General features: G+C 40.2%; 1 protein-coding gene and 1 long non-coding RNA gene across 2 annotated transcripts in view; one reads left to right on the top strand and one right to left on the bottom strand.

Moving 5' to 3' along the window:
- The window catches only part of Gm35206 (predicted gene, 35206), a 71,077-nt gene extending 59,143 nt beyond the window's left edge, over window positions 1-11,934 (bottom strand). The window contains exons 1-2 of the long non-coding RNA NR_155868.1: window positions 11,874-11,934; window positions 9,334-9,660 (exon numbers count right to left, since the gene is read on the bottom strand). This is a non-coding gene — a long non-coding RNA (predicted gene, 35206). The remainder of the gene's footprint in view (window positions 1-9,333; window positions 9,661-11,873) is intronic.
- Window positions 11,782-13,735, top strand: Csl (citrate synthase like). Its single transcript, NM_027945.3, has one exon. The coding sequence runs from the start codon at window positions 12,239-12,241 to the stop codon at window positions 13,637-13,639; it is 1,401 nt and encodes a 466-aa protein (NP_082221.2). The 5' UTR covers window positions 11,782-12,238; the 3' UTR covers window positions 13,640-13,735.
- Window positions 13,736-17,630: the final 3,895 nt, after the last annotated feature.

Below are 17,630 nucleotides of genomic sequence, written 5' to 3'. Positions count from 1 at the left end.
TAATTCAACCACAGGTATCCCCAACTTTAGATCACTGGTTGAGTCTTGTAAGTATCTGCTTCTGTCCTAGTCAGCTGCTTGTTGGGCCTCTCAGAGGGTAGCCATACTAGGTACCTGTCTGTAAGCACACCATAGCATCAATAATAGTGTCAGGCCTTGGAGCCTCCTGTCAGATGGACCTCAAGTCGGGCCAGTCACTGGACCTCCTTTCCCTCAGTCTCTTCTCCATTTTTTTCCCTGCAGTTCTTTTAGAGAGGAACAATTCTGGATCAGAGTTTTGACTGTAGCACGGCAACCCCATCCCTCCACCTGATGCCCTGTTTTTCTACTGGAGGTGAATTCTACAAGTTCCCTCTCCCCACTGTTGGGCATTTCATCTGAAGTGCCTCTCTTTGAGTCTTGAAATTCTTTTACCTCCCAGGTCTCTGGTACATTGTAGAGGGTCACCACACTTCTCTTCCCTCAAGGTTACATATTTCCATTCACTCCCTTGGGGCTTCAATCCTGCCTCCTTTCCCCATACCAGATCATGTTTCCCTTTTCTCCTTCCCCTCCCCTCTCCACCAAGGTCCCTCCCTCCCTCTGCCTCCTGTGATTGTTTTGTTCTCCCTCCCAAGTGGAATTGAAACATCCTCACTTAGGCCCTTCTGCTTGTTAACCTTCTTGAGTTCTGTGGATTCTGTACTCTTTTTACTAATATCCACTTACTAGTGAGTACATACATGCCCTTTTGGATCTGAGATACCTCACTCAGGATGATATTTACTAGCTCTATCCATTTTCCTGCAAAACTCGGGATGTCCACATTCTTAATAGCTGAGCAGTATTCCATTGTGTAAATGAACCACATTTTCTGTATCCATTCTTCCACTGTGGAACATCTGGGTTGTTTCCAGGTTCTGGCTATCATAAATAAGGCTTCTGTGTACATAGTGGAACACATGCCCTTGTTTATTTAACAATATAATAAAATTAGGTGGGCATTATTTTCTGGACAAGACAGTATTTTCTTCTTCAACTGAATGGAAGAATTTCTATGACTATTTATTGTCTCAAATGGCTAATCTCCCACCCCCCCCATTTATTTCCACTTTAAGGATTGCCTTCTAGATAATCCATATACAAAAATGTCTTCATACACTTTACATACTCTCTAAATTTTAAACAATGTTACTTATAAAGCATCATAGTGTCACAGTGCAATCAAACAATTCTTCCAGTCATTATGAGACTGTCACAATTGATTGTGTCATGTTCTGTAGTGCTGAATTACTGACAAATATAGACAAAGGTGTCTTTGTTTCTCTTAGTAAGAGTATCTCATTTAAAAAAAAAGCTTTCTAAAAATAATACTACAAAAATGTTCATGTGCATATTGTATGGCTGTTAAAAATGATATTAACAGTGGGAACCACGATGTCTTTAACAACTAGTTTATTGGAAGATAGAGGCCATGGAATTTAAGTTCAAGGTCTGTCTGGGATGTGGAGTGAGTTTAAGGGTAGCCTAAGTAATTTATACTTTTAGTTACATTTTATTTATTTGCTTTGTGTGCATGTGTGTACATGTGCATGGGTAGGTCCACATGTGCTATGGCATGCTAGGGAGGTCAGAGGAAAACTGGTAGGGATCAGTTCTCTCCTTCCACCATGTGGGTCCTCAGGGGGTCAACCTTTGTTTTCGGCCTTGCTAATAGACCCCTTTGCTCAGTGAGTGAGCTTGCAATCAAAGGTGACTCATTGAAACACCTTTAAAAATGTAAAGCAATAATGATATGGCTGCAGTACTTATCTAGCATGTATGAGGCCCTATTTTTAGTTAATAGTGCTGTGGGGAAAATTCACTTGTCATTTTACTCATATTATCTTAAGTGCCTATAATAATGACCAAAGCCGTTAAAATCCAGAAGTCATGTCTAATGCATAATTCCTCAATTAAAAACAATGAAGCAGATAGTTAATAAATGTCTTTCGCTGTGTTTTTAAAGAAGACAAAACTGAGCCAACCAGATTTCCATCATATTATTTGATATTTGCAGGTTGCTACTCCTGACCCCAACCCTTGGACCGGAGGACATAACTGCTGATGGCTTGGAAGCTTTTGTGAGGCTCCCACACTCTATAGGGAGTGGCACAAGTGAATTGGCATTTTTCACAGAAGCAATAGAGAGAATCCCTCAGCAGGAGAGTTCTCTGTTTCTCAGTCCACCAAAGGTCAGGGAAATGATCTACTTTACCATTTAGAAGATTCAGAATTCCCAACTCTGACTTTTTCCTTTGTAAAGTGCACTACACATATTTTCCAGCTCCTATTAGATGTACCCAGAACCTTAAAAATAAGAACTGAAATTTAAAATAATCTATCAGGTCTATAAAAGACCAGGAACATAAAAAGTGCCGTAATTAGAATTTATTTTAAGGCCCCTTGTTCACTAAATAGGCCACAGTAAGTCAAAAGTGCCTTTATATATATCCTCGGTGCCCTTTTTGATAGAACTCCTACAAGGCTTAGAAATGAAAACAGGGATTCAACTTGTGGCTCAAATGTAACTGAACTGTCCTCCCCCAGTTATCCTCTCTCAGCCAATTATCCATCTAAGCACACTCCCAATGCGGTTATGTGTATTGTTTCTGAAAAAAAGAGTATGGTCTACACAGCTTGTCCTCTGTCTGCCACTATGTTCAGCCCATCTGCCATCTTTTTCATAGAAATGGGATAGATGAAGAGCTGAGGGTGCTCAGGAAAAATGGATGATCTTTCTGCTCTTTATCTATGGTGGTTTGACTATGCTTGGCCCAGGGAGTGGCACTGTTAAGAAGTGTAGGCTTGTTGGAGGAAGTGTACCACTATTGGCATGGGCTTTGAGATCCTCCTCCTAGCTGCCTGGAAGAGAGTCTGGTCCTGGCTTGTTTCGGAGGAAGATGTAGAACTCTCAGCTACTCCAACACCACGTCTGTCTGCAGGCTGCCATGCTTCCATGATATGACAATGATGGACTGAACCTCTGAACCTGTAAGCCATCCAAAATTAAATGTCCCTTATAAGAGTTGCATTGATCATGATGTCTCTTCTCAGCGATAGAAACCCTAAGACACTATCCCAGAGTAAAAATCCCGAAGGTTTGGTTTATAAAGGGTAAGTATAAGAATATCTCATAAAAATAATCAAATATAAAAATATCTTGGGATCAAAATAGGTTTTGCCAAATGGCTATAATAAAATATCAAAAGTCCACACATCCTCATTAAAAAGATGTTTGGGAGCCAGACCAGTCTGTTATATAAACCTAATCTTCTTCTTCTTCTTCTCCTTCTTCTTCTTCTTCCTCTTCTTCTTCTTCTTCTTCTTCTTCTTCTTCTTCTTCTTCTTCTTCTTCTTCTTCTTCTTCTTCTTCTTCTTCTTCTCTCTCTCTCTCTCTCTCTCTCCCTCTCTCTCTCCCTCCCTCTCTCTCTCCCTCTCTCTCTCCCTCCCTCTCTCTCTCCCTCAGTGTGTGTGTGTATATATGTATGTGTGTATGTGTGTATGTGTATTGTATACAATGGAATCCATAGTCTATATTATTTAATTTTTAGAAGGCTAATGATAATAAGCAGCCTTATACAATATGTAGGTAAAGCAGACTTCAGTTGCATTGTACATTTGTAAATCTCTGAACCTAGCTTTTGCTTTCATCCAGTATTTTCCTGAACGAACATATCTCAATTAATTTAGTCACATGACTTAGTGTACTGTGCCACACATCAAAGCTAATGCTGCCTCATGATACCACTAGAAACGATGCTGTGAACAGCTTGATTTTTGCAGTTTGATCATACTTGTTGTTGACAACACACTCCTGCACACTAGTTCTCTTCCTTCAATTGATGGACCTGATCGTGGTTTGTAAGCCTGAATTTTGATTGTTAGGTATTCTTGACATGTGTATCCCACAGTTTCAACTCTGTTTCCTCTTAATGTATATTAATCTCAGTCATGAGTGTCAATATTCTGTCTCTGTTTGTGTCTCTCTTTGTCGGTCTCTGTCTCTTTCTGTCTTGCCCTGTATCTCTGTCTCTTCTCTATCTCTTCTATATCTCTGTCTCTCTGTTTCTCTCTCTCTCTTTCTCTCTCTCTCTCTTTGTTTCTCTATTTCTGTCTGTCTCTGTCTGTCTCTCCTTAGCTTATCCCTATAACTCTATAAATAGCACCAAAGTTCAGCACATTCGTTGTTTCATTGTTTAATGGCTCATCATTCTCAATGAAATGCCTACATTGGAAATGTTATTATTTTTCATTAGAAATTGTAACTTCCTCGAGGTTTTATTTGCTAAATCAAGTAACAAACTAATAGTGTGCAAACTGCAGAAGAATATAGTACCCATACTTGATCTAATCTCACATCTAGCTGTTTCCTTCAGATTGAAATATTCTCTCTTGGACAGAGAAGGGAAACTGTTGAAAGCAGGGAAGTTCACAAACTTCATTCACAAAGCATAGGAGGATAAGAGGGTTTCAAGATTCAAGATTGTATAAGCAATAAAAGATTGCTAAAAGAGAGCAGACACTCCAGTGTAGCTTGCTAAGTATTAGACAGCTATAGACAGCTATGCAGAGTTCATGAGTTGTCACAGCTCTAAGCAGAGCTTTTTCTTGATACAGCTACCCTTCAGTCACCCATGATCCCACAAGAAACACCTCCTCATCCATGCTACTATACTTGACCTCAGTTAACTCATCAGTTCATCATCCTCCTCTCTCTCTCTCTCTCTCTCTCTCTCTCTCTCTCTCTCTCTCTCTCTCTCTCTCTCTCCCACATTGCAAATAACCCCTTTTCATCCATTGATGCGATCTTACGTGAACAGACATTTGCTCACATCTCTCTGTTGTGTTATCATGCTCCTTGGCAGTGCTTTGACATTTCTCTATCAGTAAAGAGTCCATTTTCTACTCGTTAAACATCATCTATCCTAATAACTTGATTTTACTGATAGGACATAGTAACAATGAAAAAATATTTCTGAGCATTGATCCAGGAGAACATATGGCTTCTGATCTCTCGGAATGCCGTTACTGAAATTAACATTTGAGGAAGCCAGATATAGTCACTGGATAAAAGGAAAATCAAAAGGAAATTTCTCTACCAATAACACTTAGATCAAGTACCCAACACCAACACTGAGAGTTGGGCAGATATGAAGGTTTCCAGAGTCTCCAGATGACTTAGTTCCATGAAGAGTTCCAAGTATAAGCAGAACTGCCAAACTAAATCAGCTCACATTGCTAACCAACAAAGTCATAATAAAATAGATAAAGCTCATATATTTTTGAATAGTTTGTTGCATACCAATATATCATGAATTAAATCTAACTAAAGATAGTAGATAACACACAAGGCTTCCCAACAGACACATCATGTAATTATTGTTTGTTTTAACCAAATACAGAAAATTGTTTTCTTTTTGAGTCTGATGTTCCTTCACATTTGGTCCATTCTTATATAGTATTTATAGAATGTTTTAATAAATCTCTTTCATTTAATAAGACAGCAGGCACTACAATCATCTTCATTTTGTGAATGAGGACACTCAACCCAGGATAGCGCCTAAGTATACACAGTAGAAATAGAGGACAAGTTTGGGATCAAGCCCATTGCTCTATGGTGTATACCGTGCTGCCTTGCAGTCCCTCTGCCTGGCTACAGTAATTTAAATTTATATTTTACATTATTAAAATCTTTGACTCTAGATATGTTTATTGGCTTTTAAACAGTTTCAATCATCATTAGTGTTCATTCTTCATGATTTATGATAGATAGATAGATAGATAGATAGATAGATAGATAGATAGATGATAGATAGATAGATAGATAGATAGATAGATAGATAGATAGATAGATAGATAGATAGTAGACAGAGATACAGGTATACGATATATGGATAAATATAAATATGTGGATATATACATGTGTTCATTTTAAGTACAGTTTTGCTCTGAAATTTCTGATTCACTTTCCAGCAAATTTTTATTTAGCAATCATTCTTTGATATTTAATAATGCTTTGAGTCATTTTATAAGCAATCTGTACCTTTTATCTCTGAATCATTTAGGCCCTTTTGTCAATGAAACTGGAAATTATATTTCACACATTTTGTATTATTAATTTGAAACTGTTACATATCCCTGTTCCAGGTAAAATTTTCTATCTTTCACTGAAGAGAATATTTGTGTCCTTTTCAAACTATTTCCCTGCTCCAAAAGAGGAAATTTATGTTACATAAAGTTTATTACTATCTCAGGTCATTATAGTTCAAAATAGGATTTGTAGTCTCATTTATAATTCTAATAAAATGGTAAGTTACACACCAGGAAAACAGACCTTAACATAAATTCTAATTTTTAAAATGGCGTATTAAAACAATATCTTAAGTGAGACTTATTGAGACTGTGGGCAGTTTTTTTTTTAAGCCTTCCTTTTAGAAGCATTACTGCAGTGTAATTGATAAGTGAAGTATAGTCAGAGGGGCACTGGAATGGGAGGACCTGGGTCATGCATCCATCCCGAACAGACACTGTCTCTAAGGAATTTTGAAAATATCAACATATAATATCAATGAAAGTCAACATTTTGAATACATTAAATGGCATAGAATTTATTTAACATCAGTGGTGTACTGGGAATGTTTTTTTTATTCCATGACTTCTGTTTAATTTCTCACAACTGATAACTATTTGTTATCTCCTAGTCTCTATCAGCTCTCCTTTGCTGGGTACTCAAGTGGTTTAAAGAACTTGCAGAAAAGCCGGGCATGGTGACACAGAGGCAGGCAGATTTCTGAGTTCGAGGCCAGCCTAGTCTACAAAGTGAGTTCCAGGACAGCCAGGGCTATACAGAGAAACCCTGTCTCAAAAAACCTAAAATAAAATAAAGTAAAATAAAATAAAATAAAATAAAATAAAATAAAATAAAATAAAATAAAATAAAATAATAAGAACTTCCAGAAAGAAGTACGTCTCTGGGTCATCCTTGCTTCCACTTTAAAGGTGTCAGGGTGGAAAGGGAAGGCAAGATGGTGTATTTACATCAAATTCTCAAATGTAATTTTAAACAATGAAGGAGAAAAAAGAAAGTGTCAAGTTTTGCACACTGTTCAAATGCTCTCTCTAACCTACAACACAACACCTGTATCATCCGCAGCATTAGATTTTTACAAAGGAATTATACATCAATAATCTTTTATTATGTCTCAGAATAAAAATCTACTTTATTGAGGTACCCAGAAGACTCTGGGGAATGATAAATTAACACCTATTAGTGAGACATGCAATGAAATCTCAGACTGGGAAGGAACCAAGGGAAGCTGTGTAGATTCCCTCAGGCTGGCCTTTCCCTTGGTCCTCACTCCATGCAGAATAAAAATGTCATATCACACAGAGTGACTAATTCCAGTGCTTCAGAGGCTTGCCCTAATTTCTCTTATGAAATGACATGACAATTACCTTATATCTAACCGAAATCTACAACATAGAGAGAAATCATAATTTCTACCTAAGATAATGATTAGAATTAGTAGATAATTATCACAAGAGATATTAATTTTCTTGTATTTTACTTTTGAAAAACTAGTAAAATGGGTATCCCATTTCTACCATATTTTCCATTTGTTTAACGTGAGGCAAATGGCTATGCTTATAATCACACAGATACCAAATGATATTGTAAAAACAAAATTAATACTCTAAGTGCTAAAAGCATGAAATATATTTTTCCTGGGATGAGGCCCTAATTGGATATCTAATACCAACTGAAATACCAGCCCTGAAATTATACACACACAAGTAACACTAAACAGCTGAGAAGGTTGCATTTATACGTGTGTGTGTGTGTGTGTGTGTGTGTGTGTGTGTGTGTGTGTGTGTGTGTGTGTATGTGTGTGTAACAATAACAATTAAAAAGAAGTCATAGATTTGAGAGAGAGAGAGAGAGAACAAGGGAGGACATGGGTTGGGGTTGGGTGGAGGAAACGTAAAGGAGTATATATTAAAATTATAGCTTAGTGTTAAAAATCTTTTTTTTAATTGCATATGAAAGAGGGAGAGGAACAATTGTAATGGACAGGCAGCTCATTGTGAGACTATGATTTCTAGCAGTGTTAGAAGCTACTCACAGAAAGTCCTACCAACACGACTGTCTGAATATGAGGTGAATAAGGTCAACAATAATAGGCATGTCAAAGTGGAATGAGGGAAAAACCACAAGGTCTTAAACGTGTGTGTGTGTGTGTGTGTGTGTGTGTGTGTGTGTGTGTGTGTGTGTGTGTGTAAGTCTGTGTGTCTCTGTGCGTACATACATGTATAGGTTGTTATATGTTATACTTTTTATACACATATCTATATATACCTATATAACTACAATTATTGGAAAAGGAGGCCATGAAGTTGAGAAAGAGCAAGGAGGGAGGGGTATATGAGAGGATTTTGAAGGAGGACAGGAATGGGAGAACTTGGGTAATTATATTATAATCTCAAAAATAAAAGAAAAACGCATACCCTAATATCAAAGATCATTCTTATCTCTACTATTTATAAACTCAAGAGTGCTTGAAGACAAATTCAACATGGAAAACCAATGACTGCTATGACTGAAGTTGGAAAGGCAACACCGGTCACCAATGGCATGAACTAGTTGCTTTAGAATATCTCTCTACTTACTAAGTTGCTATCTTTTTAAAAGTGAAATATAAGAAAATTATAGATAAAAAAAGGAATACTACCCATAAATTGTTCTTGGTACAGCTGACTGTTTCCTTTCCTCCTTCTCTCAAGTATTTATTAGACAGTAGAAGAACATTTATGAAATTAATTGCAGGGATCATTTAGATGGTGCTACTTTGAAGACCACACTTAAGCATATACTTGGGAATTACTTTCTTGCTCATCTTTGCTCACTGTAATAGTGTCTTTTTCTTCTCTATGAGTCTTGTTTTATATGCTGTTTCACAATACGAAAACACCCTCTCAGCCAGCAGCAGCCTTGGTAAGTCTAGATCAAATAGCAGTTACATTTAATAAGTTCATAAATAAGACAGGAAGCAACTGCTAATGGAATCACTCCTAAAACTTTACAGCACAAGAAAATCATGTCATTCCAGAGGGATAACACATTCCAAAATTCATCATAACTCTAATAATATACATGGCGATAGATTTTAAAAAATAATATTTGGAATAAGCAGAAATGATATTCATGTTCCATTCCAACCATATATTTGACCTTACCCCCAAACAAACAGTTAAATATCCAATTTCATATTCTTTATTGGAAATGAAGCCAACATCAACAACAACAAAACTCACCTTACATGTTTCTAGGAGATATGAAAGTCATTTGAAAGAAATTCAACAAGGCGGCCTTTCACTTTATAAGCTTTCAATGATTTATAGATCTCCTTCTCCTTCATGCTGGTCATTCTTTTTTTTGTTTTGTTTTGTTTTGTTTTTTCGAGACAGGGTTTCTCTGTATAGCCCTGGCTGTCCTGGAGCTCACTTTGTAGACCAGGCTGGCCTCGAACTCAGAAATCCGCCTGCCTCTGCCTCCCGAGTGCTGGGATTAAAGGCGTGCGCCACCACGCCCAGCTCATGCTGGTCATTCTTTACCACCTACTTCTTTTATCTCTGTATCAACTGTCAGAACAAAAAAAAAAAAGCAGAATTTCATGGTTAGGATGATACATCATCACATATCTTTTATATGAGATGAAAAATTCCAAAATACAACAACAACAAAAACAAAAACAAAACAAAAAAACAGATTTCCAAACCATGCTAATAGCAAATGATGCCTTGAAAGAGCTAACCTTTTATATCTGTGTTCATTAATAGTATTGAGGTTCACATGGAAGATACAAATGAACGTTTGCTCACTTTGAGGTTTACAGAAATTGAGAACTAGACAAGACAGTCAAAAGGAAAGTGGCGAGCAGCTGCTCAAACAATGGAGAGGCTGTGAGCACTTGCTACATGCTGAGACGGAAGCTTGTCCTTGTAAAGTTTTTATCCTCGTGGGGAGGACAAACCATTCAGCCTTACTTGACTTTTGTTGATGAGGAAAAGGTTGATACGGAGTGAGCAGGACAATGAATAGAAACTTAATAAGATTTCAATGAGACAGACACACGGCCACCGCAAGAAGGCACGTGCTGGATAGATACGGAGACAATGAATCAGTCTGGAAATGGCAACTACTCAGATATGACTGGGGATGACAAGCTTAACCTTTTAGAGGGAGCAGAGAGGAGACAGCGGTGAGATGAGATGTCATGAAGGTACGTGGGGGTCAGTGTTTTGTCGAGTACGGTATTATATGTGTGGCTGAAATCCTATGGAGAACTTTGAACATAAGAATGCTTGGTTGTTCCTTTCCATGTAGAAGATATTCAGGAGGTAGGAGATGGATACAGGCGATTCCTTGGAGGCTTGTGGATCAGCTAACCTGGCACACAGGGCACTGAACAGCAAAACGTGTTGTCTCAAAAAGGATGGAAAGAAGAATCAACAGGCGATGTTGCTCTCAGACTACACAGATACAGTGAAGCATACTCATACTTACACACCTAACCATGCATACCTACAGAGGTGGAGGCAATATAGATGAGGGGAGAGGAAGAGAGATGTTTTCAAATAAACTTAAAAGGTACCTATTGACTATGTGCCTATGTTATCAGTGGCAAGGAGACAAGGAGGCTAGACACAAAGAATTGAGGTTGTCGAGAATGAACAGGGCTGGGATTTATATTGAGGCAGAGATGAGAAGTGGTCAGATTTAGGTAGAAGCAGTAGAACTTAATTAGGAATGAAAATGGAGAATGACAGAACTCCGGGAACAATTTACAACTCCTGATACTGCACCTTAGTGTATGGGAGAATATCGGAAGGGAAATGTTTGGATCACCCAAGAATTTTGTTCCAGACTTGGTAGAGTGGTGTTGACTATTAGATGTTTGAGGAAGGATGTTGTCAAGTAGATGCATGGTTAAAGTCTTGGGGGAACAGTCGAGGATGAAGACAGTTTGCTTGCTTGCTTGCTTGCTTGCTTGCTTGCTTGCTTGCTTGCTTGCTTGCTTGCTTGCTTGCTTGCTTGCTTGCTTGCTTGCTTGCTTGCTTATTATGTAAATTTTAGTGCCACAGGTCTGATGTATCTACCTGAAGCAAAATTATAGTCAAGAAGCATGAAGACCAGAAACTGGAGACCTATAACATTTGTCTATTATAAGCAGGAGCGTCGACTATTGAATTCAATGAGCGTATTCTGACCTATTGAGATACAAGGAAAACAAACTATCTAAAAGGCCAGTTATAATTTGAAATTATATAAACTGATGAAAAATATGAGTACCAGCCCAGCAGAGTTCCAAGACAATTCCCGCTCATCTGTCTTGAAGGTCAATATTGTGATAGAGCCAATGCTAACTTTTGAATAATTTGGCCAAGTTGAGGCAAAATGTCCCTGATGGATAATTGTTTTATTCAAAAAGCAATGCAAGAAGCCTAGAATTCTGGACAGTAGTGGTAAAGAGGAAAACGAACAAGTAAAAGAGGGGAAAGTTGGAGGGGAGATACTGTGAGATAAGCTCACATGTTCCCCACTCGGGGGCACCAGTATTCCAAGGGGATTGAAGCCAGGAAACAGTTGCTACAGCTTCCTTTTCCTTTGAGTTGAAAATTCCTGATGTCACTGCCAGGCCCTTCTTCCTCCCTAGTCTATAAGTACGAATGCGTGTGCGCGTGGCCTCTCATTCCGGATGCAGTCTACCATGTGGGAGAAGTTCTAAACCGCCACATAGGTTGCGGTTACCCCTCCTAAGTAAGTTGAACTTTGAAAATGTATAATTACTCACCAAGGCTAAGCTGACCCCATTTCTCAACCGACTGAGCCTCTTGGAGGAACGTTTATTACGTAATCACTACCCGTGGAAGAACAGAGACCGATCTGAGCCTCGGAGGGCTCAGACATCAGGACATCAGCATCCCAAGTGGCTTCGTTCCTTTGAAAAAATTGCTGTAGCACTTAGCAGTCTGCTTAAAGGAGGGAGAGAATCACACTTTGATCTCTGATAAGCGCAAATTCAAGTCCTTGAGCTCAGCCTTTCAACATCACTGGCGGTTGGCGTGGTCTCCATCACAGTGGCGGCCATTCCGAACTGTTGTCGCTGCAGCTCTCTCCCTTTGATCCCATCCTGCCAGGTCTCGGAGTTCGCCTGCCATGGCTCTACTTACTGCGGCAGCCTGGTTCTTGGGAACCAAAAACCCACCCTGCCTTGTCCTTGCCGCCCGGCATGCCAGTGCTTCTTCCACGAACTTGAAAGACGTGCTGAGGAATCTGATACCCAAGGAGCAAGCCAGAATTAAGACCTTCAGAAAGAAACACGGGAAGACAGTTGTGGGCCAGATCACTGTGGACATGATGTACGGTGGCATGAGAGGCATGAAGGGACTTGTGTATGAGACATCGGTTCTTGATCCTGATGAGGGCATCCGTTTCCGAGGCTACAGTATCCCTGAGTGCCAGAAACTGCTGCCTAAGGCTAAGGGTGGGAAAGAACCCCTGCCTGAGGGCTTATTTTGGCTGCTGGTAACTGGACAGATGCCCACAGAGGAACAGGTATCTTGGCTCTCACAAGAATGGGTAAAAAGGGCAGCTCTACCTTCTCATGTCGTCACCATGCTGGACAATTTTCCGACCAAATTGCACCCCATGTCTCAGCTCAGTGCAGCCATCACAGTCCTCAACAATGAAAGCAACTTTGCCCGGGCATATGCGCAGGGAATGAACCGAACTAAGTACTGGGAGCTCACCTATGAAGACTGTATGGACCTGCTTGCCAAGCTTCCGTGTGTTGCAGCAAAGATCTACCGGAATCTGTACCGGGAAGATAGGAATATTGAGGCCATTGACTCTAAGCTGGACTGGTCCCACAATTTTACCAACATGTTAGGCTACACGGACCCTCAGTTCACCGAGCTCATGCGTTTGTACCTCACCATCCACAGTGACCATGAGGGTGGTAATGTAAGTGCCCACACCAGCCATTTGGTGGGCAGTGCCCTTTCTGATCCTTACCTGTCCTTTGCAGCAGCCTTGAATGGGCTGGCGGGGCCTCTCCATGGGCTAGCAAATCAGGAGGTGCTTGTCTGGCTGACACAGCTACAGAAGGAAGTTGGCGAAGATGCATCAGATGAGAAGTTAAAAAACTACATCTGGAACACACTCAACTCAGGACGGGTTGTCCCAGGCTATGGCCATGCAGTACTGAGGAAGACTGACCCTCGCTATTCCTGTCAGCGAGAGTTTGCTCTGAAACATCTGCCTAAGGATCCCATGTTCAAGCTGGTTGGTCAGCTGTACAAGATTGTACCCGATATCCTCTTAGAGCAAGGGAAGGCTAAGAACCCTTGGCCCAACGTAGACGCTCACAGTGGGGTGCTGCTCCAGTACTACGGCATGAGGGAGATGAATTACTACACAGTCCTGTTCGGAGTGTCGCGGGCACTGGGCGTTCTGTCCCAGCTCATCTGGAGCAGAGCCCTAGGCTTCCCTCTGGAAAGGCCCAAGTCCATGAGCACGGATGCTCTGATGAAGTTTGTGAACTCTGAGTCAGGATAAAATGGGAGACGGGGGGAGGGGGGGGACGACTGCCCATAAGAAAACGAGGATAAAAATTTATTAAAAATAAATTCTAATTTTTGTTTTGTTCCAGGGGCCTTTAAGACTTAAGATTTAACTGTTATATGAGGCATTGAAAATATATTTGAAGCTTTAAATTGAGACTTGAAAGGCAAAGTGACCTCCTCCTCCCCTCACCAGCTCAACTCCCCCTCCTGGTATGAGCTGCCCAGCAAGCTGTCGGATGAACTGCCCTGATGCTTGTGGTCAGGGTTAGATCCGGCCACTCACCATCTCTAGAGCAAGAGTCTGGCTCCTCTCTTCTTTAGGTCAAAGCAGGTTACAGAAAAGCTGCAGTCACTCCATGGAGCTTTCGTTTCTACTCTTCCAGTCCCCAAATCATTTAAGCCAGAGACAGGTCCCCTTTATGTCCATAGAAATCATAGTGGATGCCAGCTGTATCAAACACCATGGCCTTTTCCCAATGTACACAAACACCTCCTAACCAGCAAGATCTATTGGTTATCTGGAGATGTTTTGGCAACTCTTTAATGTTATCAGGTGACCGTAAGTGGCATGGTATTTATTTTGACCGGCACCCAACATTTGAATCTATTTCTCCTTTTAAATTATAGCATTAAAGTTAAGGTCTGGGGGGTGTTAGGTTTCCTTCCAGGCTTTCTATACCTTGCTGTGCCTCAAGCTAAGGATGATCAGGGTCTCCCTGTCCTGGCCTGTGCTAGGTTCCTCTATTAGCAGGTGTATCCGATCTGTGGTCTTCCCTGGGCATTCGACTTTATCAGTCTTTAATGTGGAGTTGGGCTTTTACTTCCATGGAACATAAGCCACTACCTTCTGACCTTGGTTTCTCCTCTTACTATGTTCTAGCACAGAATAAAGGCTCAGGAATGACCAGCCTCTTTGGGGTCTCGTCCTAGGGGTTCTAGCCTTTCTTTTTGAACAGCAAATTATACATAGTTCCCATACTAGGATATTAGATAGACCTAAGGCTGGAGACATTCAAAACAGTGAGCCGCCTTCTCATCCCATGTCAAGGAAATGGTCCTTTCATTATCAATGTGTTTTGCTCTTCCCATAAGTAAGAGCTCATAGCAGAGCATTTATTTCAGTAGCCCTGTTTGCACAGGTTTTCAGTGACTCAGAATGCTCTACTGCCTGATGATTGAGAAAGGGTTGAGATACACTCCTGTTGTCCTGGCTCCTTATCCCAAAGCTCCTGCCTGTGTTTGTATGGAACCCATCTCCAGCACCACCACACTGTTGAGATGGATACACTGTAAACCCCCGGGTAGCTGTTAAAGTCATGATGCAGACTTCAGGATGTTCTGTCTAAAGTGAAAATAAATATTTTTATTAACAAAATAAATAAAGTCCTTAAGCTTGGTGGAAACAATAAAGTGCAGGGCTTGATGTCTGAAGTTAGTTACATTTCATGCTTTACTATTCACCATGGAGTTTGACATTATGAAAATTACATGACCTTTTTAAACCTCAGAATCCTCTCCTGACATGATATTAAGTGACTTCTACCTAAAAGGTTGATGAATTAGACAGTGTAGAGGTCAGGGTGAGCATGGATAAATGTGTGTGTGTGCGCGCGTGTGTACATGTGTGCACACACTCAAGCTTCACCTCCCTTAGGGGTCAGGGAGTGATATAGACCCAGCAAAAACTGTGCTTGTTATGTAAATTAGATCATGATATAGAAGTAAATGACATCATTGTCCCCAAAGCTTAACAGGATCCAGTCCGGGAAGGACAATGTAGCGTTTACCTGGTCAGTGTCTGCCCATTGGTTGCTTATAGGAAATCTCATCTCGTTCCAGACCCAGATCTTAGTGGAAAGGGCTGGAAAGCCATGTTCTTCCCCCAACTTCCTTAAACACCCTGAGTCCTTCTCTGACTTCCCATACCGCTCATACAATACAACTCTACTTGACTATAGCTGGCCTTGGCTAAGATAAGTCTGCAGCCTTTCTATTCCTCACAGCCTGTCACATGACCTGTCCTGGGCCAGTCTCTCCACTCTCACACCTGTCCTCTCATTCCCAGATCTACTCAGTACTACCTTGTAGCTATCTCACTACTGAGAACTTCTCCCAGTCCCTTTCAGGTAAATGTGTCTTACCCTGGAACCTGGAGCAGAAAAAGAACATTCATAAAAAGGAAAGGAAGGAAGGAAGGAAGGAAGGAAGGGAGAGAGGAAGGAAGGAAGGAAGGATAGAAAACTAAAAAATTCAATAAAGTAATATACTAATGTTAGTTTCAATCTTGACATGAGTTGTGCTATAAGAAATTATGAAAGTCTGAGCAGAAATTATGAAATTATGGAAGTATGAGCAGAAATTGGGTGAGAATTATCTTTGTAGCTTATCAGAAAAATTAAAATTAAAAGTTCATTTAAGAAATGAACACCCTCAGCTTTTCTGCAAGATTTCCTTCTCCACTACAAATGCCTCTCCCTGCTCCTGCCCCTTCCCTTGCTTTCCCTGAGTGACTGTACTGTGCCAGATTTTCTTCATCTGTCTAATAGTGAGAGTGAGCATAAGCCATGGTTAAGAATCTAGGCAGAGGTGTTACATACAGAGTATGTTCGTGTGTGTATGTGTGTGTGTTGGTATATACATTAGGATGTATGTATGTATGTATCTGTGTATGTGTATGTGTGCGTGTGTGTATCTGTGTGTGTGAGTATATGTGTATGTATATGAATGTGTGTATCTGTGTGTGTGAGTGTATGTGTATATGAATGTGTATATGTGTGTGAGTGTGTGTGTATGTACATTAGAATGTATGTGTGAGTGTGTGTATCTGTGTGTGAGTGTGTATGTGTGTGTACATGTGAATGTATGTGTGAGTGTGTGTGTGAGTGTGTATGTGTATGTGTGCGTGTGTGTACATGTGAATGTATATGTGTGTGTATCTGTGTGTGTGAGTGTATGTGTGTGTGTATGAATGTGTGTATCTGTGTGTGTGAGTGTATGTGTATATGTGTGTGAGTGTGTGTGTGTGTACATTAGAATGTATGTGTGAGTGTGTATATCTGTGTGTGAGTGTGTATGTACATGTGAATGTATGTGTGTGTATCTGTGAGTGTGAGTGTGTGTATGTGTGTATATATGAATGTGTATATGTGTGTGAGTGTGTGTTTGTGTGTGTGTGCGTGCATGTGTATGTGCGTGTGTGTATGTGTGTAGGCTGAAACACAATCTTCGGTATTGTTCCTTAGGAGCTGTCTTTTCTTTCTTTCTTTCTTTCTTTCTTTCTTTCTTTCTTTCTTTCTTTCTTTCTTTCTTTCTTTCTTTCTTTCTAACACAGGCTCATGTTCCAGCTCCTCCTTTGTGTCATTCTTGTGGATGACACAGAAGGACAAATTTGATGTGACTGTAATATTTGGATGGCTCTAACTATGTTGTTTTGCTTACGTGTGCTGGATGTGAGGGGGGAGAAGTGGTTCCTAGTCTGTAACATTTTCTTCTTAGACTCTACTTGTTTAAACGTCAAAGCAGAAACTCAAGGCAGGAACCTGGAGCAGAGACTGAAGCAGAGACAATTAAGGGGGGCTGCTCATTGACTTGTTCCTCATGGCTTCGTCATCCTATTTTCTTACACAAGTCAGGACAACCTGCCCAGTGGTAGCATTGCCTACAGTGTCTTGGGACCTTCCATAGTAGTTATTAACCATGAAACCGCCCCACAGGATTGTCTACTGGCCAGCATGATGAAGGTATGTTTACAACTGAGGTTTCCTCTTCCAAGATGGTCCTAGCTTTCATCAAAAAAGTAACCAGAACCTGCAGCCACCTAAACCAGTGTGACTGTTTTCATTTATGAAAGATTAGTAGTAGTAGTAGTAGTAGTAGTAGTAGTAGTAGTAGTAGTAGTAGTAGTAGTAGTTTATAACAATAACTTTTTTTGAAAACCTATTCCATGAAAAAGTAGTAGTAGTAGTAGTAGTAGTAGTAGTATT

Source organism: Mus musculus, chromosome 10, assembly GCF_000001635.26.
Source record: "Mus musculus strain C57BL/6J chromosome 10, GRCm38.p6 C57BL/6J".
Classification (NCBI taxonomy): Eukaryota; Metazoa; Chordata; class Mammalia; order Rodentia; family Muridae; genus Mus; species Mus musculus.
This window is presented reverse-complemented; position numbering and strand designations above follow the sequence as displayed.